General features: G+C 32.4%; 4 protein-coding genes and 1 long non-coding RNA gene across 6 annotated transcripts; 2 read left to right on the top strand and 3 right to left on the bottom strand.

Annotated features, from left to right (window-relative positions):
- Positions 1–238: 238 nt before the first annotated feature.
- LOC140812445 (syntaxin-125-like) lies at positions 239–1,430 on the bottom strand. Its single transcript, XM_073170713.1, has one exon. It carries the CDS (start codon positions 1,251–1,253, stop codon positions 309–311), a length of 945 nt encoding a protein of 314 aa, XP_073026814.1. The 5' UTR covers positions 1,254–1,430; the 3' UTR covers positions 239–308.
- Positions 1,431–2,440: 1,010 nt separating this feature from the next.
- On the bottom strand, positions 2,441–7,194 carry LOC140811555 (probable methyltransferase PMT20). Of its 2 annotated transcripts, none has more exons than XM_073169505.1 (8): positions 6,922–7,194; positions 5,195–5,463; positions 4,757–4,905; positions 4,479–4,674; positions 4,138–4,348; positions 3,328–4,003; positions 2,966–3,043; positions 2,441–2,844 (listed from the first exon to the last, which is right to left on the bottom strand). In XM_073169505.1, exons 2-8 carry the CDS (start codon positions 5,456–5,458, stop codon positions 2,625–2,627), a joined length of 1,794 nt encoding a protein of 597 aa, XP_073025606.1. In that variant the 5' UTR covers positions 5,459–5,463; positions 6,922–7,194; the 3' UTR covers positions 2,441–2,624. The 2 variants fall into 2 exon arrangements, with proteins under 2 accessions (XP_073025606.1, XP_073025605.1); XM_073169504.1 differs by lacking the exon at positions 6,922–7,194 and adding an exon at positions 5,933–6,869.
- A 4,471-nt stretch (positions 7,195–11,665) lies between these two features.
- Positions 11,666–13,007, top strand: LOC140812423 (uncharacterized). Its single transcript, XM_073170682.1, has 2 exons — positions 11,666–12,248; positions 12,367–13,007. The coding sequence occupies exons 1-2, from the start codon at positions 11,666–11,668 to the stop codon at positions 13,005–13,007; spliced, it is 1,224 nt and encodes a 407-aa protein (XP_073026783.1).
- A 1,662-nt stretch (positions 13,008–14,669) lies between these two features.
- Positions 14,670–15,549, bottom strand: LOC140813258 (uncharacterized). Its single transcript, XR_012113866.1, has 3 exons — positions 15,220–15,549; positions 14,965–15,102; positions 14,670–14,729 (listed from the first exon to the last, which is right to left on the bottom strand). It is a non-coding gene; the product is annotated as an uncharacterized lncRNA (long non-coding RNA).
- A 275-nt stretch (positions 15,550–15,824) lies between these two features.
- LOC140812938 (anamorsin homolog) lies at positions 15,825–18,857 on the top strand. Its single transcript, XM_073171319.1, has 8 exons — positions 15,825–16,045; positions 16,513–16,660; positions 16,987–17,147; positions 17,261–17,341; positions 17,520–17,679; positions 17,779–17,912; positions 18,269–18,343; positions 18,585–18,857. Exons 2-8 carry the CDS (start codon positions 16,522–16,524, stop codon positions 18,621–18,623), a joined length of 789 nt encoding a protein of 262 aa, XP_073027420.1. The 5' UTR covers positions 15,825–16,045; positions 16,513–16,521; the 3' UTR covers positions 18,624–18,857.
- Positions 18,858–26,044: the final 7,187 nt, after the last annotated feature.

Here is a 26,044-nt window from a genome sequence, read left to right as displayed (position 1 = left end):
GTATAGACATAAAGAACTCAATGCTCTTGAATGATTCGAATCACTCAACGAAGATAAATTTATTTATATAGTTTTCGGACCACCTAGAGAGATGACACTCGAAAATATGATGTTAACGAAATTATAGATTTAAGCTGGATATCTTGTTATCTACTATTTAAATATATTCTATGAATAAATTATCCTTAAGGTAATAATAAATATGTAATAATTATTGTAATTATATTCATAACTTTTAGGTTGATGCACCAGAAAAGTGCAATTTTTTATTTTACAAAGAAGTTCCTGCTTATATTGATGTGCGGAAGTTATTTCATTTTCATGGTGTACAGATTACGCTCTGTTATCAGAAGCGCCACGGTGAGAGCTATGGTGACAACAAATGATACGGCAATGGCGGTGTATGCCTGCCTTCTTGTCTCTCTCTCGTAATCGTTCAAGTGTCCTTTAGCTGCAGGCGGCACTGGAGCCGCCGGCATGATGTTTTCCACGGGGCTCGGTGGGCCACCGACGCCAACATCGCTGCCACTTGGCACCTCCACTGGCGCAGCGATGCCCAATAATATTTGGTGCAGACTCATCAAGCTCTTCCGGATCTCTCTCATTGCATCACGCCTTTCCTGAATCTCCAGCACAGCGTCCAGTACAACACCTCTCCCCTGTTCTTGCATGGCTTGGAGGAGAGAATTGTCCGATCCTTCGCTTAAAATCAAATGATCGATGGCATCTTCCGTTGCTTTCTCTCCAGTAATTGCAAAGTATCTTCCCTCAATCACTTGTTTCTGTTCGATTTCCATTTGGGATCTGAGCGTCTGGAAGTTTCGCATGATGAGCTTCAGGCTCTCACCCAGCTCGGTGATCATGGAGCCCCGAGAGATATCGTCCTTGGAAGTTGGCCCGCTTCCGGGCAGCTTCCTCAGAGCAGCATTGGCCCGAACAAGTGCGTCGAATTTCTTGTTGATTTGTTTGGCTAGCTTGAGAAGGTAATCGAGATCCATGTTCATCCGGCTCCGCTGATCTTTCATGATTTTCGCAGCACGCGCTGTTTTGATGTTTTCCTGGGATTCTTTGAGACTGTAGTAGATATTCTCCACAATCTTGATGTCCTCCTTCACGTTATCCACATCATTTGTGAACCTCTCGATCGTATAGGGGTCATTCCCACGGCCCGACTCGACGTCTCTGTTCAGGTTTCCATTCTCGTTGCTCTCTTCCACGGAAATCTTGAAGGAGCCATTCAACGAATTGTTCATTTTTGGTGAACTTCCAATGGGAAGATTATGGGAAATGAATTAGGAAGATTTTTTTTTAATCTCAGCCTCCAGTTTATCTGAGGAGTCTCCACCGTCGTCGTCCTCTTCACGCAGCGTGAAGAGGATTCGAAAACAAATTATGGGAATGGGAAACTACCTTAAACATATAAATTCTCATCGCATTTTGAAATTAATGGTTGAAATTAAATGGGTTTTGACCAAGCTTTTGTCCATCCAAGACTCCCTTTTGACTGCATTTTATTGGTGGATAGGGACCATTTCGATTGAGGAAATCTATATCTGCTTGTCTAGGATAGGGATTGAAAAAATAAATATTTGTATTTAATTAGATGTTATGTGGGCTTATGTCGGTTTTGTCCATGTTACCCATATGATAGAGTTTTTATCTATTTAAAACATAATATATGTACTAAGTAGATATATCATGATCATTCATTCAACCACGATGTATGGGTAAACGGTCATGATTCATCCTCCTTCAGCATGCGTGTCATGTGTTGAGTGGATGCAATCATTATTCATATAGATAGTATCTACCAAGCCCTATCATTATATCTCCGCTGATGATTCATGGAAGCAACTTATATATATACACAAGCAAAAAAAAAAACCTTATGAGACCGTTTTATAGATCAATATTGTGAGACAAATATTCAACTCGAAAAGATATATAAAAAAAACATTTTTATAACAAAAATATTACTTTTTTTAAAAAAATATGAAACGAATGTCTCACGAATGTATATCACATTAGAGATATTCAAAAGTAGGATCTCATTTATAATTCAACATACTATATTCAAACATATTTTCCTTGTGCACTCTTCTGAGTTATTTGTGCTTTACTTACACACTAAGCCACTCGTAATCAATTTTTAAAGGTTGTTTTGTTAGAGTGGGTCTCATGTGAGACCGTCTCACGGATCATAATCTGTGAGACGGATCGACCCTACCCATATTCACAATAAAAAGTAATACTCTTAGCATAAAAAGTAATATTTTTTCATGGATGACCCAAATAAGAGATCCGTCTCACAAATACGATCTGTGAGATCGTCTCACACAAGTTTTTGCCGTTTTGTTAATACTTCCATGTCTGATATCACAAGGCTAAAGCCGCATTTGAGCTAAAAGGGGCTAGACATTGTAATGACATCACAAAGAGTAAAACATAAAATGGAAAACATGATAGAGCACAAAAATTCATAAGAAAAACACAAATATTGTTTAATATGATTTAAACTATGTAAAAACATATTAAAAATAAAGTCGATAGTGCCAAATTTGTGTAATAAATATGTACATCTATAATCTCTACACGACGCCACAACTCCCATATCTCAAGAGTTTCTATGAACTCTGCTCAGAGGAGTACCACAGTTTTTTCTGGCAAATCAATAGTTTCTCAGTCTTGATAGCATGTTCTGTTTCTTCTCCATGACAATCCCATCTCATACCCTTCGCGATAGTGGCGACAGCATCTATGAAGTAGCTCGATTCCCGAATAATCACATAACCTTTTGGCCGTAGTATTCGGTCCATCTCTAATAGCACATACTTCATTTCACATCTGCCGTAATACATCAGTTGAATCACTGCTATTCTAGTATAGTTTCTACAAGTATAAGCTGATGGAAAGAGTAGCTTGTCATGGTTTTATCGAGCAAGTATAGCCGAGGATGGCGATTTACCTGTGAGACTCAGCAGTGAAAAGACCATCTAAATGAAGGAGATCGTATGTTCGAGGATATGTGGAGAATGCTTCACACCTAAAGAAACATGACAAATGAATCAACAGCGTTCGACTACATATGTTAAATAGACAATATGACGTGTTTGACATTTAAGTATAAAACTATCGTTGGACGTGCAGATTCTCCCATTAAATTGAACTTTTAGAAAAGTAGCATCTAACATATATACTATAAGTATGATGTGTAATAGTTTCAAAGTCCCTCAAAACATAATATATTTACTTTACGTCTTGAATATGAGTTCTGAGAATATATACCCCAATCGGTTTTGCAACATTTTTGAGTCCAAGAAATATTACCAATCATGATAGGATCCTACAAGTCCCCTGTCATAAACCGCAGCAAGCGTATTAGGAGCATATGAAGAGACAACATTCATGACCCACAAAGGAGCATCTATCAGAACAGCAGCAAAACCGCCGAACACAGTATTCATATCCATGACATTTCTTATTTTGTCAGTTCCAATTTCAGGGAGTAACTTCTTGTAGTGTTTTACCCTTGTCTTCCATTTTCTATCATCTCGCTTGAAAGCACTGCTTTTGCTACCTCGAACATCAGAATAGCGCTCTGGAGCAGTATGCAATCTTTCAGGCCATTTGTCGAGAGAGTTTAATGAAAGTTTCGTGTACTTCGGATTAGGAGCAATGACACAAGGTCGAATTGGTGTGTACCATGCCGAATCTGGTTCAGTACCATCATCACATTTCGGAGGGTAGTAGTCCGGGTCGTCAAGCTTTTTGTAACAGCTATCATTGGATAGTTTTTGCCAAACGGCAATGTCATCCTTTTTGTTATATAATTTGAAGCATATTGACGTTAACAGTTCTTGCAACTTTTCGTATTCAGATTTCTGCTCTTCTATGGTTGTGTTCCATCCCCTCCAGCGACGCTCGTAGTTCACTGGGGGGCCAGAGAGTACCCAGAAACCCCCAGGGCGGATTATACGATGCATCTCAAGAAGGTAAACTCCACCTGAAAAATGATTTTAGATCTAGGTAAAATTTGAGTTCTAAATTCTATGACATGGTACGATCCAACGAAATTTGCAGATATTTTTCATGAAACGCTTGGAGAACAAGCATGTGTCACGAGATAAGGACAACTACCAAATTCCGTCCATGGAATAAGGCATCTAGAGCAATGTGCCATGTCGAAGGAGTTTGAAGGGAAAGGAAGCCGTTGGGTCGAAATGATGCCTAGAATTGCGGGTATCCCACGTTCCAGAGCAAACTGAACTTGGGCTTCATGATTATCTCTCGGAGCGAGAGAAATGGTAAGAATCCCCTGATCGAGCAAACCACCTCCCCAACTTGCAACCTAAATTCGTAAAGATAACTGAATTTCACACACAAAACTTCAATTTCAAAAAACTAACTTGCAGAAGACGAACTTGCACAGTCTACTCAACTAGCTTGAGAAACCAGGGAAGAAGAGTAAATAGACTCACCCCACATCCAGTATCAATGGCAGTCCGGATTATACCATCTTTCATTTCTGGAATCAGATCTTGCATCAAATCTATATACTGGCCGACACCATGTGGGAACATAGTGCCACCGCCAGGGAATATAAACTTTTCCCCTTCTTTCCTCAGCCAATGCTGATCTGATTTTTGTCTGTTAATCCAGTCATAAGGAACATTCCTGACACGAGAAAACATTGAATCTGCAAGTTTTCACAAAAACCCTCAGATTGCTTCAAAATAATTTTCTTTATCCTCATTACCTGTACCAACATTCATCTCTACTCTTTGGCCATCTGATAGGAGACTTATAACCGTTGGGTGGCGGTACTAAACATTCTTTGTTTTCGAACAATGGAGGGCAATGGCGTTCAAGAAAAGAAAGCCTGTTGCGACTGTACTTATTCCACTTCTGCAGCAGCATCGTAAATAGAAATCTTATTACAGATTCTTAGCAGTAGCGGAGCCAAAAGAGTGATTTGGAGAAACTGAAACTCAAAACATAGTTGAGGCGAAATAATATTTTTGTTTATAGATAACACATAAAATAATATATAAGTCTATAGGAATGTATATCAGGGAAGGGTGGAGAACGGGCCAACCAGCCCTCCTTCTGGCATTGCAACTACTCTTAAGGCAACATAGTAAACATGCACAGCGAGAGTATAACCTTAAAAACATGAGATGGATGTATAAAATACCATTGGATCGGTACATGGTGTGTAATCCTGATAATCTACGGTGCATTCAGGAAATGCTATGGCTTTGATCTGAAGATGACCTGGAGTGGTTTCCTTCGACGTGACGGCTTTATTGATCGTCTGAGTTAAATAAACATCCTTTTCCGAACAAAAGATTCCGCCAAGATAGAATGAAAATCCACATAGTACCAGTAACATTATCGCCATGGGAACTGTCCTATATTTTTCGGCTTGAGATGTCGGCTTTCCATCATTATTGATCATGGTGTCTGAAAATCATCCAAATTGTGAAATATGTATGGATTAAATCTATCAAATGTAAAAAAGTGATGACAAAAAACCAAGAAAGGGTGAAAAACTCAAAGAGTTCATTTTCATCAAACTACCAACTAGCCAAGTGATAAATTAGCATCTTAAATAATGTGAATCAATTAACAAAAATGAAGTATAAAACATAACCAGACAAACTAAATCCAGCCGCAAATGCAAACTTCTAGTATGTGCCAACAAAAGATTCAATGTTGAGACACAATAATGAACGTCACATATTCGAAAAGAGTTCGAGGTAAATGTTAACTAGAAACACCATCCTCAATAAAGAACAAGAAATTTAAACAGATATAGCTGCGAGAACAAGTCCAACGGTGAAGACAAGTTTCAAAGAAGGCTCTACGCCTCCACGAACAACTAGTCCATATGACAAAAATGATCAATCCAAGTTAAGAAAACGTGTATTACTTAGTGAAGACATTCAAAACATTCACAAGATCAGATGTGGAACACGGGTATTCCAACAAGTGCAATAGCAGACAAATTGATATACATTGGTCTAAAACACATATTTCTTTAAACAAAAAATCCCACATAAATTAAATTTTAAACTTATTTATTAATAAGATGCAACTTTCAAGATCGCCACAGTTGGTCTTTCTGCCCCTTATTGTAAGGTTGAAAAGATCTGATATCATGAGGGACCCATTACATTTCCAAGTCAAGAAACGCTATCAAAATTTGACATCATGATGTTGGGCCCTATTACTCATAAATTTTAGCAGTTTTTGTAAAGCTCTCTTAATTACAAAGTCAGTAAAAAGATAAGGGAGAAGGGAATCCAATTCAATCAATCTCACCAAACAGCAAAAGACACCATAAAAAAGCAACCCAAAGCAGGAGAAAAAGATAAAGCATCATCGCACACTACAGTAAAGGGAAAGGGACTAATGAAAATAACCAACGTTTTAATAGTCAAATATAATTAAAATATTCAGGAAAACAAAATTCACTTAAAAAACAAGCAAACAAAGAAACAGATATGAACGAAAAGGGGTTCCTACACCAGTACCACCCAACCAGGAGGTTACCTTATTGATTAATCTCTGGAATACATAACTCAAACATATTATTCTTAGTTCCCAGAACAAGAAAACTGTTCCTAACCAAGAAATTTTGATGATTGATGAATTCATCTCCAAATTTTCCCAAGCGTGGGAAAGGGAAGGAATAGTAAGAAGGAAGTTTACACTGCAAAACCTAGCAGCTTAATGAGAAATACTGCTTAAAGATTCAATCTTTACACCAAACTATATCCCCCATGACCAAAACATTTGCTTCATCTCACTAAAGAATTCAAACTTCATCTATATTTTCAAAAAAATTCTAACTTCCGCCAATATACTTATCCTAGGCCCACTTCATAATCACAGCAGGAAAACAAACAAAAAATTTACCTTCTACAAATTATGTGTATCAATGCACTACGCACGCTTCTCCGTGATAATGAATTTCAAGAACTCGATGCACTTTCTGCAAATAAAGCTCTGATTTTTTAAGGACCCAAGCAGATGTCGACCCTGTGTTTGCTTTCTTGAAAAGAGAATGAAAATGGTGCAGGAATTCAATCATAGAGACCCTTTGAAGAGCATGACAAGAAGATAGGACGGTCTTGTTTGAACCTACATCAGTCCAACAAAACCGAGTTGCTAGCAAGCTGTCTTCTTTGTTTTTTTTTAATAGATAAATGACATTCCATATAAAGAATATTTCAGAGTTATTCATTTCTATACAAATTAAGTATTCTAATTTTTAATTGCGAAATTATATTTTTTTATGGTAGATTATTAGAAAATTACGAAATTATTATTTTTTTATGGTGGATCATTAGATTTTAATATATGATATATACGTTCAATAAAACTTTCAAAAATTACTATTTGATAAATTAATAATCTTATCAAAATATTATTATTTTTATTTTAAGTCAATGTACTAAAATTAATCAAATAATAATTTTTTAAAAGATTCTTGTTTAAAACTATAATCTTATCAAAATACAAATATACCTAATATAATTTAGTAAAATATAATTTTATTGTTGTTTGATGAAATCTGTAATGAAAATGATTGCAAAAGAAAATATCTAGTTCTTTTATTGTCGTTTTTTAATAAAATTACTTTTATTTAATTAATCAGTATAATAAATATATTTAATTATTAAAAACATTGAAAATAACCACTTCGTTTTATAAATATATATACAATTTATTATTATTATTATTATTAAATATATATATATATATATATATATATATATATATATATATATATATTAATTCAAATAGTATGACATCTCGCCTTGGTGAAACAAATGAATTTTAATATAATTAAATTTATATTCTTTGAATAAGAAATATTATTTAAAATAATAAATTATTTATTTGTCGATTAATTAATACATATAGATTAATAAAATTTCACGATCCTAACATTATTAATTTATAGAGGTTTACTGTGTATACTAAAAATTAGGAAATATTCTCCATGTAGTCCTTAATATTTTGTCGTGTTTCTCATTTAGTCTCTAATATCCTGATTTGCTCTTTTTTGTTTATATTTTGACCCAGTGTAGTTTAACTTCCCATTCACCATAGTTTTGTTTTTTATTTAATTTTTATTATTTTTTTTAAGATTTTAGTATGTGATATTGTTATTCATATCGAGCATATCTATTGGCATAAAGTTACACAAAATTCCAGCCTATATACTATAGATATACACCCTTTTCTTTAATAGATCACCATGCTTCTGTAAGGTAAAATAATATTTTTTTTACCAAAACGTCATCGGGTCGTGTCCATTGAGTTTCACAGACTGCTCCTTGTAGTATAACCACACAACACAAGTGATGGTTCCTTACGCACGTGCCTTCAACAACACATATCACAACTTTGTTTCATTTTTGTAGTGTATAATAGTAAATTTATTTTTAAAATAATATATGAGAGGGACACAACTTAAAAATTTTATTCAGACACACTAAATATTATTATAATAGTAAAATTTTTTAAGTGAGGATAAACTTATTTAGGTACTTATCGTAGCTTGGAATACAAAACACATAAATTAGAAAGATAAATATTATAAATTTATTTGAAAGGAAATTGAAGATATGGTCGATTCCTTCAACTTCCTTCTATCTTGATATATATAAAAGTCTTGATGGATTTGAAATTCGGACTTGAGACTTGAATTATATATTCACAATAACGCCAGTTATGGTCGACAACCTTTTGTGATAAGTGGTCCTATCAAACCATTAGTCAGTGGTTCGTTCTTTTGTAAAGGTTGAGTGGTACATACTTCATTATTGTAGCGATTGGACCACATGTCTTCTTCTTTGTCGGAGAATCTTTTGCATATGTATGGTCACAAAGGACATCGTAACTTGTGTGGTTCTTCGCTATTTGGACTTGTTTCTGCTGTATGTTTTCGGTCATATCTTGGTCGAAAACCTTTCTCGAGTTCTGGTTCAGGTACTCTGTACAGATGCCTTCTAACCATCTTCCAACAAGAGCCATGATGCATAATTTCATACAAGTTTTTTTTACTTCTCAGTAGCTTGCAGTTCGACATAAAGATTTCTTTTCTTTTCAAATATGTTTTCTACAAAACTTGTTGTATTTCATGTCATGATATTTGACAGAAAAGATTCATTTTATAGAATTTTGGTAAAACTTAAATGAAAACTTGACTTTGTACATATTTCTGATACATACCCATAATTCTCATGCTCGTCTAATGGCGATATTATCTTCAGTGAATGATGAAATAAGATGTATTTCATTTTGTGGAGAATCCTTCATGAACTTCTGAATGTTCATGTTTGACTTCCTTAGCTTGACGAAGTGAAATAATTCATGTAGTGTTGCACTAAAAAAGTAAAGCTCTAGAATATCTCTCCTGGATAAATAAATATTGTTTGCTTATGTTTTATGAACAGCTTCCTGAATCCATTTAGGCAGTGTTAAAATTTCTAGGAACCTTGATGATATAGTATAAACCGAGACAAGAACCTCAAATTTATACGATGCCTTGAGCCCCTTAAGATAGGAATTTGGTTTCATCCATATCCTATTATATTTTCTCGTCATGTCAACCTGGATTGTTGATGGGTTGATATCTACACTTGTTTTTTTTATTTCTCTCATATATGTTGATATACTTGAAATAGAGAAACAATAAGCTCGTTGGTATCAACACTAGATTTTCTATTGTCAATTTGAGGTTTAAGGTTGATCTCTCTCTCTTCAATCCCCGTGGTGAACGGTTGACTTTAAGGCTCGAGAAAATATACAAAATTCTTATAAATTATAAAATTATAATGCTTTTAAGTAATTAATACAATAGATTAAAACGGGAATAAATGTTTTTTTTAAATATAATTAATAACTGTAGAGATTGTAATATATCGATATCGTATCGAAATTGTTGATATGAAATTTATTCATACCGAAATTTGGATACGATATCTGTATATTTTTTTTCCAATAGAAATTTTTGTACGATATACCATTTTCTTCAAAAAATTGATGTACCTCACTGAATCGCCCTAATACAAAATAATTTCTTCAACAAAACGACAAATATTTAATTATATATCTATATATATATATATATATATATATATATATAATTTAATATTATACACATGTATTATGCACATATTATGTTTCAGTGCCCGCAACTTTTTGTAAATATTTTAAAAAAATTATATACCCTATTTGTGTCAGCGACGAGATATATTAAACTTGACATTATCTTTGCCCGCCCTTACAAGAGATGGACAACTGTGAGTAAATTTTTATTTATTTTTTACGAATAAAATCAATAATTTGATAAAATTTTAGGAAAAATACTACAATTGGATTTAAAAAACCCAAGATTAACTTGTGCACCTGATTATTTTATTTAGAGTATGTCTCTTGTGAGACGGTCTCACGAATCTTTATCTGTGAGACATGTCAACCATACTGATATTCACAATAAAAAGTAATACTCTTAGCATAAAAAATAATATTTTTTCATGGATGACCCAAATAAGAGATCTGTCTCACAAAATATGACATGCGAGACCGTCTCACACAAGTTTTTACCTACATTATTTATATTTTGGAAATGCTTTACCGAATTCCCAACTTAAATGCTTTCCGGACCACTTTATCATTTGTGATTTTATTACTCTTGGCTAGGTTCAGGCAGGGTTAATTCGATTGTGCATCAACAGGCACTGCCTGAATCCACTCAAATTGTGTCACGTGGAATTTTTCTTCCTTTTTATTTTTAAACAAAAAATAACCAAAAAAGATAAATATATTACAAAAGTCATAACTATGGTTAGGGTTTGGCCCAATAATTCAAAATTTCACTTCCCACGTACATCTTTTATTTTGGAAGTGTAGACTACCCTGTTTCTCTTGTGTTCTTCTTCCGTCTTTCACCTCCTTAATACCCAAAATGTACACCTCCATGACACTTCTTCCTCAACGGAAGTCTCCTGGCAAAGATTAGTTGACACCTCCAACGTTGCTCAATTGTTAAAAATTGGGACATCAACTTCCTTTAAAGGTGGGTTTTTTTACAAGGAGTGTGCGAGAATTCCTACAAGGAGTGGGCGACAATTTTTACGGACACTTCTTCCTCGTTCCCAGACATTTCTCCCTCAACGTTTGTCTCCTCTAAAAGCATCCATCGTTTGCCGCCATATCCCTCCCACCGGTTACGACGTCAGCTTCTTTTAAAGGTGAGTTTTTTTACAGATTAATGTTCATGGCATTCCGATTCGCCATCAAAGTGATTTTTTTTTGTTTACGCTTCTTTGTGATTGTATATTGTTTACGCTTCTTTGTGCATATAAAAAGGGAAGTCGGCTATGAATATTTTTTTAAATACTCAAACTTCAAAATTTGACTATATATTTTGTATAAAAGTAAACTAAGAAGTGTCTGTGACTGGAATCAGTGAATAAATTATTTCTATTTTGGGATTGCATATTTAAGGCATTGAGAAGATGTAGTAGATGATTTTATAGAAGTGGTTGCAATGTGTTGTTTTATTGAAATCGTTTGTTGTATAAATAATTGGTATTATTCATTATTTTTTATTTTCTTTTGTTTTTTCAGATTGCATAGTTGGAATATGGAAGATAACAAGCCAATTTCACTTGAGGAGTTGGACGGAAACTACGATCAAGAAGATGACGAGCAAATTGAACAACATGTGGTTGAAAACTTCGAGGTACAAAATGAAAATTCGGTTGTTGATGTTTTGAAGAGTAAACTACTAGTGGGTACGGTTGTGAATAGTGTAGAAGATGCTTATTTATTGTATTGTCAATATGCACATGCCAAAGGTTTTAGTGTGAGGAAGGGTGACCAACGATGTTTTTCTCATACTAATGAACTTCAGTCCAAAGAAATTATCTGTTCATGTGAAGGTTCAAAAGACGAAAGAAATTCTAGTAAAAAGATTCTAGTTTATCAAAAGTTGATCACTAGAACTAACTGTAAAGCGAAATTGAAGATCACAAGGGAAAAAGAAAGTGAATGGCGGGTGAGTAGATTTGTGGAGGAGCATAACCATGAAATGTTTGCATCTGATCAAAATCACTTGTTAAGATCGGCATGCAATATATCACATGCAAAAAAATCGACTTTAGAAGCCATGGTAAATGTTGGAATATCTGTCTCCAATGTTGTTTCTTTTATGGAACATGAAGCATGTGGGATTGAAAATTTATTTTTTTATCAGAAAGGATGCATATGATCATATGAGTCGACTGAAAAAACATACAAAAGTTGAGAATGGAGATGCCACTGCGCTTATTAAATATTTTATAGATAAGACGAATAAGGAGAATTACTTTTACTGGAATGTTCAGTTGGATGATGACGATAGAGTAATGAACTTTTTCTTTAGGGATTATAGATGTGCTGTTGATTATGAAAACTCAATGATTAGGCATGTGATGTTCAATAAGCAAAGTCGTGAAATAAAGTGCAATTGTTGTAAGTTTGAGACAATGGGGATTTTGTGTAAACATGTTTTGATGGTGTTTAATTGCATGGATTTCACTGTTATACCCAAGTGCTATATTTTGAGGAGATGGATGAAGAATATAAAAGGTCGAGTTAGCACTGATTTGCAAGAAACTGGCAGTGGTGGTGGTGATGGTGGTGCTCATGTATCTCAGATGGAATTTGTCAACCAAATAATGAGATCGGTATATGATCTAAGTCAATTGAGCAAACCCTATGAGTGTGCTAGAAAAACATTATATACATTGGTTGACACCGCAAAAGATGAAATCTCTAACTTTGTGCAAAATTTGAGCATAAACGAGCAGTGTGATGATGATCTGAGTGAAGATCAAATAGGCAAAGTATGCATTCGTAACCCTCTTACTGCAAAAGCGAAAGGGATTACAAATGCAAATATTACACGACACTGGGATCATACGAGCAAAAAAGGAAAAAGGTAAAAGGAAAGGAAAAGCTGAAATCTTAAGTAAATATTTGTATGCAATTCATTTTATTCATCTACATGATCATATTATACACTTTATCTACTAGTTGATGTTTATATTGGTTTGAACGTGCTACATGAAATAACAGCAAAAAAAGGGGCAATGTTCAGAAGATGGCAACAAAACACGGGAAATAAACTTCATACAATCACTATCGCAAAATCAGTTTGCATCCCCGCAATTTCCATCTGTTTCTGGGCACAATGACCAAATGCAATATTCAAGTCAAACGGTAACTTAGTTTTTTTTCCATAACTATATGCATATTTGTATTACATATTTTTTGATATTTAAAATACAGGTAGGTTATACTAATTTTTTTGAAGCTTCTCAAATGAATTTACCATCTTATCTGTTTGGGGCTATTCCTACATCACAAGGACATCAAGTAAGGACTGTTGTAAATATCAAATAGGTATTTTTTACAAATTTATATTTGGTTAAATTAAATTTACGATGTTTAGGGATTTGGTCATGAAAATGCAGGAAGGTTATACTAATTTTTTTGAAGCTTCTCAAACGAATTTGCATTCTTATACGTTTGGGGCTCCTCCTACATCACAAGGACATCAAGTAAGGATTGTTGTAAATATCAAATAGGTATTTTTTACAAAATTTATATTTGATTAAATTAAATTTACATTGTTTAGGGATTTGGTCATGAGAATTGAAGGAAGATTGGGGGGAATCCAAAAGCAAAGAGTTTGAAAATAATCCAAAGCCGTGGCCGACTTATAAAAGACATCAGAGATTGCCTTATGTTTCACAATTGTTCCTTATTGTCTGTAATTATTTTCTTTGTTGCAAAGTTTATTTTCCCTGAATATTTTCTTAATTCGCTACTTTGGAACAATGACCACCACGAAGTTATCCAAACATGTTCATGTCAATTGAAAATTCTCACATTTTCATATGCGAGAAACAACATGATGAAAAATTCTCACATTTTCAGATGCAATAAAACAACATTTTCAGAACTGTACCACATGATGCATTTACAGATCAAGAAACAACTAAGAAACAACTAAGAAACAACATAAGAAACATCTCATTAGTACATTGAGAAACAACTAAGAAACAACATAATAAAAATCTCATTAGTACATTAAGAAACTAAGCCAACATATCACAAGCAATAAATACTAGACATCATCACTAATTTTCATAGATTAGGTCTGCCTGAGCATCTATCAATTTAGCAATTCAGAAATCTCAATCATTTTTAAGGCATTTTTTTGATGCTCATGGCCTAGGTCTGCCTGAGCATCTATCAATTTAGCAATTCTTTCGTTATGTTTGGATTTTCTACTAGAATTTTCGGTGGACGTTGAACTTTTAGTGGACGTCGAACTTGAAGCGGCATAATTTTTTTCCATATATTCATCAAATGATCTCAATGCCTCTGCTTTACTGTGATACCCCTTGTAGGAAGCCCCACGAAATCCATTTACTTGCACTTGTGTCTCTTCCCAACGATCATAAACACCAGGTTTTTTCCAGCAAAAACAACATACGTTTTTACCAAAATTTTAATAACATTTTCAGATAAAGTCAATACTAAGCATGAATAAATTTAAAGTTTTGCAGTAGAGTCATGTAAAACATGAACAAAAAAAATTTACCATCTTAGCAAGTTAGCTTTGCTGTAAACAAATCCTTTCGACTCAATCCTGAAAGCTGCATGTGCGATATGGTAAATATGAGTATTTCCTAAAAAGATTAAACGGTCCCTTTCTTTATTTTCCATACTCTACAATGATTAAATCAGATTGAGTCCCAGTAATTTGAGGCAAATTATCGGTTTGAGAAATGTTCTGCACATAGGGCTTCCAAACCAAAAAACATGAAAACAATTTAAATCATAGCTCTCTATGCACTTCTTAAACAATCTTATGATCATATCAACAAGTACCAGTTCACTCCTTATATTTTAGCAAACCAAGAAATCTGGAAAAACTCTGAGAATTCACACATTAATCTTTATCTTCATCAATAAACATTCCAAAGTGGGTGCAAATATGGTGATCATTGTACAAATCTAAAGGTCCACCTGCACCAGCAATAATCGAAGACATTAAAACATCAATGACATAGAATCGAACAATATTATGTAATGAAAATTTTTAACAAGCATGTATTCAATGTTTGAGAGCATAGGGCATGTAACCAAGTCATGAATATATTCTTGGTCATCTTTATGAAGCCAAAATGTGTAATCATCATCTAAGTCAAGGTTTTCAGATAGATAAAAGGATCCAAAGTTGTGTTTTCTTTGTACATGCAGCAAGGTGGAAGCGTTGCGAGGAAGAAGCGTTGCTAACAGCGGAGCACGGTGGAAGCGTTGCTAATGGTGGAGCACAGTGGAAGCCATGGAAAACAACTAGCGACGCAGGCGAGGAAGAGGCGACACACGGTGGAAATGTTGCTCGCGGCGCATGGTGGAAGAGGCGGCGTCCGATGGAAGAAGCGAAGAAGAACAAAAGTAGATAAACTTCAGATCTACGAAGGAACGTCGATTGTGTGGTATTGAGGGAACAAAATTAGATCTGATTTTTATTTCTCACCATTGGGTAGATTTCAATTAACCATGGTATGGTTTGGGTTTGAGAATTATTTGTATCGATTTTCTGAAAATTACAAAATATTGACATGATGAAGCTTCCGGATTGATAAGGTTTAAAAAGATTTTTTTATAATAAAATTAAGTGCCACGTGTCGCAATATGAATGGATTCAGGCATTGCCAGTTAGTATAATCGAATGAACCGTCAGGCAGGTACTCAAAAATCGAAATCGGGTTCGGGTTCGGGTTCGGGATAAGTCGGCGGGGGTCGACCGGAAACAGTGATATATAGCGGTAACTTCCCCAATTCATTTATCTTTCGAAATTTCAATTTGTGAGAAAGTTGAGTCGGCTGCTACGAAGAATACCTCCGCAGTTTCCGATCGTCCGCCGTCTATTGTTTCTCGATTGGAGGCGCCACCTTATCTCTGGTGAGTTCCCAGTACCCGTTCAATTCTGCGCCGTACTTTTTCCCCCTATTTTGATTTAGCTGCGTAAGATTGTGGCTAGAACCCGTTTGTTGGGGTTTAAATCGATTGCATGTAGTTCGAGCCTTCGTAAATCACAGGTTCTCATGGTTGGATGCCTTTTCTGGTGGCTTTTGCTTAGGTTATTGTTTATTTTGTATCAAAATGAAATTTGTGTTGACCTAAAGTTTTTTATTTTTGGTGGGGGTTCTGCATAATTGTTATACCCCTTGTAAATGTTCCGCAAATGACGAAGGGAAAGTATGAGCTAGAATTAGCTTCTACGGAAATGTAAATTATTTTTGTTTTCTAAGACGAAAAGACTATAATCTATAAGTATGACACCGAGATTTATGGTTTAGAGGGTTTTTGCTGGCTAATTGATAGAGGTTGCTCTTAATCTGTATTTTCTCCTCCCTTTTCTATTGTAGGGCATAGAAATGGGGCACGATAAGTTGTTGGTGCTGACGGATCAAGTAGCTGTGTCCCTTGCTACTATTTGGGAGGCAATCAAGGTGGTGAGGAAGGAGGGATTTGAAAAGCTCGATCCTTTGATCATCACTCAAGCTTCCTCAGACTGTAATTTTTTGTTTGTTTTTGTGCATCAATATGTTTCTTCATGATAAGCTTGAAACGTTTTGTTAAGTGTCAGTACAAATGATGATAACCCCTAAAAAATCAAACTGTTATGTTATAGAGAGTATCGACTATCGAGTGAAGTTGATAACCCCTAAAAATAACCCCAGTTCTTACTGAATTCATCAATTTAAGGTTATCTGTTATCCAATCCTTTCCGGTTTATAGATCCAAATTGGGTTCGATAATAATTTGGGTGTTGAATCTACCTTACGGTTTATGGATCTCTTTGGATTAATTAATTCATGCGAGTTCGTACATTGTGGCAGGTCTATTATTCGAGGAACCTTCATCTACAGATGATATTATCTGTGTTTGTAAATCATTTGAGTTTCCTGGTGATAAATTGTTGGCCAACATTTATGGTGTGTTAAAGCCCGGTGGAACTATTCTTGTTTATTTGGCTTCGGAACCTCCGAAGGGGCAAACGGTAAGTTAGCAACTGGGTGAAGTATCTTGCTTATTGGAGTATTCGGTGACAATAGTTCTTTCTTCTTATTGCAATGTATGTCAGAATGATCTTGTGTGCCACTCTTGTTGCAGATGCAATCTCCCCTTGAGCGCAAGTTACTGTTGAGTGGGTTTCTGGACGTACAAACTTCTGAAAGTAGCCAATCTCTTGCAGTGAGCATCAGTCTCCCTCGCCTTTTCTTTTCATTTTTTTTTCACCGATTGCCATTTTTTTCTATTAATCTGGTCATATGTATGTCTTATTCTCTTGTTATTTATATGTTGTGAGCCATCAGATGTTAGTTTGACTTCAGGAAATTTCTAAATTGATCTGGTTGTCTTCTGCCGCCAGATTGTGGGTAAGAAGCCCTCATGGAATATTGGTTCATCGTTTTCCATTAAGAAATCCACTCCAGTTCTACCCAAAGTTAATTTTGATGATGATATGGATTTAATCGATGAGGATAGCCTCCTCACAGAAGAAGATCTGAAGAAACCTCAGCTGCCGCTTGGTTGGTGTTTATGATTGTGGTTCCATAACTTCGATTCTTTATTTATAGTCTAATGTGTGATTGGTTGGTAGAGAGTCTGAAAATATTGCCCCTTGCTAGGTGATTGTGAAGTCGACCGTACGAGGAAAGCCTGTAAAAACTGCACTTGTGGAAGGGCTGAGGAAGAGGAAAAAGTGCTGAAGCTTGGACTTACCGTGGACCAGCTGGATAATCCTCAATCTGCTTGTGGAAATGTGAGTTCAAATCAACTCTAAAATGCTGTTTTAGCTTCTGGGTTTATAAAAGCGACACATCCTGAAAATGATTGGGTACCACTGATTTTTTTTGATATGCTAGTTGCAGTTTTATTTCACTTCAATTTGTGTGGCTTATTACTTCATCACTTTTTTTATTAACAGTGACTGCAACTTTCAAACAATTTTAATTAATATTTGTCTTTGAAAAGCGAGTTCAAAATCTGATGGATTCTTGTGTTGGTTTGGTGCTTGCGAGTTACATTGTCGCTTTCTTCATCAGCTATGGAGTTTGTTTGTAGAAGGAACTCTGTTTTTCGCCCATATAATCTCACAAATGATTGCTGTCTGTGCAGTGTGGTCTTGGTGATGCTTTTCGATGCAGTACATGCCCTTACAAGGGTCTTCCAACATTTAAACTAGGCGAAAAGGTACCTCTACTCTTATCCAACTTCAATGTACGACTGTTATACACATTGTCATTACGCCTCCAAATTATGCTTCCAAATGATCATAAAACGTTTTGAATCTACCTCCCTAGCCCCTCCGAGTATGCATGTTTTACATCCACCTCCACTCAAGGAAATTTCGAGGTGTACACAATTTTCTTCTCTCTTTTAGCTTGTTATGCACAAGAAAGTAACTAACGACCCAATGATGTTCGTCTGGCAGGTAACATTAACAGGAAGTTTTCTCGCGGCTGATATTTGAGAATTTTCTCAAGAACTTTTATCTGGACAGATTTGTTGCACCATACAGATGGATCCATTTTAAAAGTTTTTTATTTTTTTATTTTCCCTAGTACTAGTCTAGTTTGTGAACAAAGCTTATTAAAAATAAAACCAAGGATCTGTGCTGTTTTGAGTTTCTCTCGTTATGCTCTCTTTCTATGAACAAATGAATCATTTCTTGAATGGAATGAACTTCTTAGTTTGATTGTGTGAAGGGCTTGTAATTGTATGAACGAAATAAACACGTGCTACAAAATTGTGCATTTTAATTAATTACACTGCATTCCCCGTCCTTTGCAACTTTTGAATTCCAAGAAGTTGAACTGTTTATTTTATCCATGAAAAAATTATCTAAAAACCAATTTAAAATATTTTCATATGTTAATAAGCACAAATATTTTTATTTAAAATTTATTCTGATATTTTTTCGTACCTAAAAAGCCAATTTGCCAAAATGCTGGTAAGTATATTCTGAATATTTTATAATTACATAATTTTTATTAAAAATGGTAATATTATCAAAATAACCGATCTATTCCTTTAGTTGGAAATTTAGAGATTATTTGGAGGTTTTTGATGCTCAACAAATTACTCACATTAAAAAGCACATAATTCATATATTACATTTAAATTGATATAAAAATGAATAAAATTCAAATTTGAACTAATAAAGAAATTGATATAATCAATTCTGGCAATAACTGAAGTTTATATTTTTAAAATTCAACAATTCACATTTGAAAAAAAAAAAATTATAATTCTTGATTACAAAAATATCAAAAAAAAAAACATAAGATTAAATGTTTTCAATTATTTATTGTAGTTCACATATTTCAAAATTAATGATATTTTTTTTTTAGAATTATGATTTTGGTGGGAACTTAGGGGGTGTATTCAATGCAGAACAATTATTGACTTTTAATGATTTTTGTAGATTTTAAAAGTCTAGATGTATTCAATTAAGACTCTTGTATACTCTATAGAAGTCTAGGGTATTCAAAATAGACTTTCATAGAGTTTTAAAAAGTCAAGTGGTATTCAACATTGACTTTTTAAAACTCTATAAAAGTTTAGAGGTATTCAACATTAACTTTTTAAAACACTATAAAGTATAGAGGTATTGAAATTTTCAATAGACTTTTAATAACTTCATGAAATTCATTAATATACAAACATTAAAGCCTAAAGTACAACTATAAATTATCAAAAATTGTATTAGGTTCAACCCAAAGATTTGGATTGATTTTTAAAACTTCTAACTCGTACACAATCTATTTATTTCTTCCTCTGTCGCTTCACATCACATCTCTTCTTATTTTCTCTCCTCTCATATATCTCTATCACTCTCTCAAATTTTCAAGAGTGGGGCTCATGTGAGACCGTCTCACGGATCATAATATGTGAGACGGGTCAACTCTACCCATATTCACAATACTCTTAGCATAAAAAGTAATATTTTTTCATGGGTGACCCAAATAAGAGATCCGTCTCATAAATACGACCCGTGAGACCATCTCACACAAGTTTTTGCCAATTTTCAAAATGTGTCTCTATATATATTTCATATTTCCTTTCAAATTTTTCATTTTTTGGCTGATTGTTCATTTAATAATTTTTTATTTTAATATCATAGGAAATTTTGAATTCTAGAATTGATTTTATGATTTTTAATTTATGATTTATACAAATTAATGTAATATTCAATAATAATAAAAGATGACCCAAAAAAACGCCACTTAATTCTTTGAATAGCCTCACAACAACCATTATTTTTAAATTCTTTTTAGCATTTTCAATTAATATGTAAGCTATGATATTTTTATACAAAATTGTATCCACACAATGATAAATAATATTTTTTTCACATGTATATTATCAATTCAAAAACAAGGTTACATATTAATCAATTGATGTATTTTTAAAAATTTACAAACACACGTAAAAACCCACATATATACATATGTAAGTATTAAATAATTTTACTTTAAATAAGTAATTTTATTTATTAATATAAATATTGAAAAATTATTTCAAACTGAATATGTTATATATGTCAAATAATTATTAGTTCAAAGAAATTAATACAAAATAATATGTTATAATTGAGCAAAATTTATAAAATCCTATAAAAAAATTCACAAAATTCTATAAAAATTTTGCAAAAAAGTCTACATGAATTCACATAAATTTGTTTATAAATATGTGAGATTATATAAAAATAAATAAAAATCTTGCAAAAAAGTCTACATGAATCCACATAAATCTGTCTATAAATCTATGAGATTCTGTAAAAGCTAATAAAAATCTATCAAATCCATAAAAGTCTATCATTTAAAAAATCATTAAAAATCATCAAAACTCTCAATTGAATACACCCCGCTTAGTATTTTAAGCAAAAACTCACCTTATATATTTTTTTAATTCAAATTATATTTAGCACAACCTCGTTGATATTAATCATGTGATGAAACCAAGATATTAAATCATGTGAGGGAACCGATGTCAAATCTTTGAATGCTATTTATTTTTTCAAGATATTTAGATTTATATTTGAAATTAAAAGTGAAAATTTTATATTTTCAAGAAATTCAATTTTAAAACCGAAATTTAAAAAAGAAATTGATATGTTTTACGAAAATTTTATTAATTTCATACTTTAATTAGTTACATATTAATTATCAAATATTTCAAATTGTGTTATCCAATATGCCTTGAGAATTTCGAAAAGAAACTTTGAAAAGACAACTCATTTTATTTTTATTTTCAATTGAAAATTGTAATATTATTCAATATATTAGGAAATATTTTTTTCTATTTTCTTATTGAGTAAAAATTTTGGCAGGAACTTACTAAATATAGCAGATAACTGTGCTTTTATATACATATTAGTATTTAACCCGTGCTATGCACGAGATGATATTATTAGAAATTAGTGAAAATGAATAGACATTTAAATTGGTAAAAATAATATAATTATAAAAACTATTTTTTCTCTAATTTTAAAAAAAATTCTAAAAGACAACGCACGTCGATTAATTTTTTTTGGTTAATAATCACTATCATATATAAAAATTTTAGATTGTGTTAGCCTATGACAATGACATGATGCTTACCGTGTTTAATGTATTGATGTCGACCAACAACCTTAATACATATTTAATTCTTTAATTTATGAGAAGATATATATTATTATTTTTTTAACATGTGATAAAAAATATTTTTAAATCAAATTCAATAAAATTAATGAGAATTTTTTTAATTCAATAATTTCATCTAAATCCACATCACAAACAATTTTGTGACATGACACGTGTTTGATAATTTGAATGATAACAATAATTGTTTCATCAATATCTTTATCCAAATGAATTGTGATTTTATTTACAAAATATCTTCATAATATACTCAACATTCTATTATTTCTAAAGAAAAATGAAATATGCGATTATAAAGAAATTATGTACAAATCAGAAAAGTTATTATATTAACATTTACTATGTGTATTCCAAAAAAATGTCAATAAATTTATAATGTGTTTCGTAATATGATGCATACTTTCTTTAGAATTGGTTTAATCATTTCCATTACGGGACATTTTATATTATCATGTATCTGTGAACTTTGTAATATAAAAAAATTATCACATTAGTAAATATGTAATAATTAAAATTTTGTACAAATAGAAGAATAATATTTTTTTTTACTTCTCGATCATGAAAGTCAGATTTCAAACTTAATGTCTCGTTGTTTCCATATGTAGGTAGTTCATAACAACGAACAAATCTAAATTTAAACGAACATTACATCTTGGAAGGATTCAACTCAGATATGGTGCTGAAAAGATGAGTCATTTCATAATTCAATTTTGGAGTAGATAAATTTAGTAAGATAAATATAATAAAATTTGTTTTTAATATAATATGCAACATTGCATTATTTATAATTTAAAATTCAAATAAGACATTCAAGGGGATAAATTTAGTAAGATAAATAGAATAAAATTGGTTTTTAATATAATATGCAACATCGCATTATTTATAATTTAAAATTCAAATAAGACATCTCAAGTGACAAAAATTATACATTGGATGCTTTTGGCAGAATTATATCAACATTAACTCCTTGAAATTATGGAAATCTCGAATTGCATGCATTGAGTATCAACATTTCTGATTGTTAATGGTAATATACATGTTTATTGAGGGTAATTTAATGTCCATTTGAACCTTTTTTGAATATATCTCTTTTAATTTTCCTGGGATCTTTTATTTGAATGTTTAAGAAGACAATTCAAGATATACAATATATATGGTTTTGGAAGAAAACTAAAATACATTAATTTTTTCAAATTAAGATGATCTCGAAATAATATGCATTTGGGATAAAAAATTTATGATTATTAAATGGTAATTTAATGTCCATTGGAAAACCTTGTTGTAGTGATAATTTATACAATTTTTAATTAAATTGATTGATATAATCAATGGAAAATATTTAATATAGTTTAGGTTTTCAATAAAGTTTATTTTCAGTGTGAATAAAAAAAATAAAATAAATATAATACATAAATTACATTTGAATTAATATAAAAATTAATTAAATTCGAATTTGAATTAAATGAATTGATATAATCATTGCAAACAATAATTAAAGTGATCATTTATTGCAATATAGATATGTCATTATTCATGATATATCTTTCTTTTTTTAGAAATGATATTTTGACTGAACATTACAATCATTTGTATTTAAAATTTATTTATACAGTTTGTAATAAAAATTAAATATATAATAGTAACACAAAATCATATCACAAATTAAATTGATTGATATAATCAATGCAAAAATTTTAATGTAGTTTATGTTTTCAATAGAGATTAGTTTCATTTTAAATAAAAAAATAAAAAAAATAATGCATGAATTATATTTGAATTAATATAAAAATACATTAAGTTCAAATTTGAACGAAATGAATTGATATAATCAATGCAATCAATAATTGAAGTTATCATTTATTGCGGTACACATATTTCAATAATCATGATTTGTCTTTCCTTGTTTAGAAATGACATTTTGACGAAAAATTGCTATTTTTGACAAAAACTCTGCTTTTATATATATATATATATATATATATATATATATATATATGTATATATATATATATAGATTTAAATAAATAAAATAAAAAACATATAATTTATAAATTAAATTTAAAGTTATATAAAAATAATTAAATTCAAATCTGAATTAATAAAAGAATTGATATAATCAATGCAAACAATAATTGAAGTTATCATTTATTGCAGTACACCTATTTTGAGATTCATTATATTTATCTTCTTTTTTTTAGAATTGTCATTTTGACGGAAACTTACTATTTTAAGCAAAACTAAGCTTATATATATATTTGAGACGCGATCGAGAAACAGAGACTGATAACCGTAAAGGAAAAATACTTTTATTAAATGAATATTTTAAATTATTTAATATATGGTATATTTTATATGGGATTTTCGAAAATGAGGCCTTCTTAGATTTTTTTATGCACTGAGTCGTATTTTAAACTGGTGATCGATTTTTGACGAAAGTAAGAACTTTTTGGGAACCCGGTTAATATTTTCGAAAACTTTTCTAAATAAAATATTTTACCTATACTATAATGGACCTAATGAACCTATTATACTAAGGTTATTGGGCCTAGCTTGCCACCATAATATTTTATATCAAAATAAGGTTTTTAAGCCCTAAATCTATACATACGTCCATGCCTCAACCTAGAATCCTAGGGCTTTTTCTCTCCTCATCCCACACACCTTCACTTTCAAGGCTTTTCACGTCAAATTTGAAGAGGAAAAATGCAACAAGTGCTCCCCCGTCTCTTCGCCAACGTTCTTTGCGTCTAGAATTATTTTCGTGCGTGAAACATGCAAAGGCACGCTTTAATATTTTCTTGCTCATCGTTCATACCATATTATGCATGTTTATAAATGTTTGCATGAAAAATATGTTCTTATTTATTTTCCCTTTTATGGATTATACATGGAAAATCATGGTTTCTTGTATGTTTTGATGGTTCTTGATAAAGGGCAAGGGGCTGCCAGACTAGATATGTTAGAGGGAAGTTTTACAGTAGGTTTCAGTGTTACAGTAGGTTTCAGTGTCCATAGAGGCGTGGTTAAGGGCTGGACAAGAGGGGAAGAGAGGTGCACAAAACCTAGGTTTTGGTCTCTTGGAAGGGGCATGCTATGAGTCGCGTTTGGGTCGCATACAGAGGTCCTAAGAGGGTCTAATCGTGATCCTAGATGGGTTGAGGGAAGACTGGTCCGAGGAGAAGGGCTGTAGGCACTAGGCTTGGTCGCGCAAGGCTTGTAGGGCAAGGGTGAGGGCTGTGCATGCATGGTTTGCTAGGTCTGGTCAATCAGCTTGTTAAGTGTTCGGTCATGGTCCTAGGAAGGTTTCATAGGGTCTGGAATTGTTGGTCAAGGGCTAGGGTTGAAGGAATTCGTGGATAGTTAGGGTTAGGGCTTAGGGTTTTTGTGCAGAATTTTTTAGAAGCTTGGTAGGCTTTTCCAAGGGTTTTAAATGACTTGATTTGGGTTGAAAAAGGGTTGGTTAGGTGTTAGTAAGCTATGAGTAAATTTTGGTAAAGTTTCGAGTTGATTCAGGTTAAAATCGGACTATTGTTCAAGTTTTAAAATTAATTTTGAAATTAGTCGAGGGGCTTAATTAAGTTTACGTCTAAGAAATGTTTATGGGTATATTTTAAGGTGTTATGGTAAGTTTGAATGAATTCGGGTCGTCATTTTAAGGCTCAAGGTTAAATTGGAAAAGTTAGGGTTTCAGGGGCAAAACAGTCATTTTACACTTGAAAGACGTCCTGGTAGTGTCCTGAATGTCCTGAATGCTGTAATGAACATTAAAATGTTTATTTTAAAAGGTTACGGAATTTTCTGATGAAAATTGTAAAATGTTAAAGAATAAATCGCATGCTTGGTTTCACAAAAAATGTTATATGCATGTACTTTTATAAGTGATGAATATGATAAAATTTATCGAAGGAGGTGATTTGATTGTGACTAATACGAATACAAAATGACACGATGACATGTAAGGTCAAGGCTCAGTTGACAGATGAGAGTGTTGTTGATGTTCTCGCCGCCTGGTACTAAGGTAATACGTAAGATTGATCAATCGACAAACAGCTGATACAAAGTCATAATTAATGATCTAAATTCAATAAAGGGAAACATATACGTATATGATAAAAGAAACATATTATTACGAAATAAAATGTCTTAAAATTTATGCTTGTTCATAATAAAGCTATTTTATTAAAATTATTTTGTCGATGTTGTATGTGAATGTATAAGTATTACTTGTTATGATGATTAAGGTTTG

Source organism: Primulina eburnea, chromosome 14 (assembly GCF_022965805.1).
Source record: "Primulina eburnea isolate SZY01 chromosome 14, ASM2296580v1, whole genome shotgun sequence".
NCBI classification, from domain to species: domain Eukaryota; kingdom Viridiplantae; phylum Streptophyta; class Magnoliopsida; order Lamiales; family Gesneriaceae; genus Primulina; species Primulina eburnea.
The sequence above is the reverse complement of the archived record's forward strand: the minus strand, read 5'-3'. Positions and strand labels throughout refer to the sequence as shown.

Bases quoted from the DNA above. Each gene is read 5' to 3' on its own strand.
- LOC140812445 (XM_073170713.1), bottom strand. From the start codon at position 1,253: ATGAACAATTCGTTGAATGGCTCCTTCAAGATTTCCGTGGAAGAGAGC.
- LOC140811555 (XM_073169504.1), bottom strand. The intron at 4,349-4,478 runs GTGAGTCTATTT...TTACGAATTTAG, and splicing joins CCATTGATACTGGATGTGGG to GTTGCAAGTTGGGGAGGTGG. The intron at 3,044-3,327 runs GTAATATTTCTT...ATGTTTCTTTAG, and splicing joins GTAGGATCCTATCATGATTG to GTGTGAAGCATTCTCCACAT.
- LOC140812423 (XM_073170682.1), top strand. From the start codon at position 11,666: ATGGAAGATAACAAGCCAATTTCACTTGAGGAGTTGGACGGAAACTAC. The intron at 12,249-12,366 runs GTGGGATTGAAA...AATATTTTATAG, and splicing joins TTTTATGGAACATGAAGCAT to ATAAGACGAATAAGGAGAAT.
- LOC140812938 (XM_073171319.1), top strand. From the start codon at position 16,522: ATGGGGCACGATAAGTTGTTGGTGCTGACGGATCAAGTAGCTGTGTCC. The intron at 16,661-16,986 runs GTAATTTTTTGT...ACATTGTGGCAG, and splicing joins CACTCAAGCTTCCTCAGACT to GTCTATTATTCGAGGAACCT. The intron at 17,680-17,778 runs GTTGGTGTTTAT...GCCCCTTGCTAG, and splicing joins GAAACCTCAGCTGCCGCTTG to GTGATTGTGAAGTCGACCGT.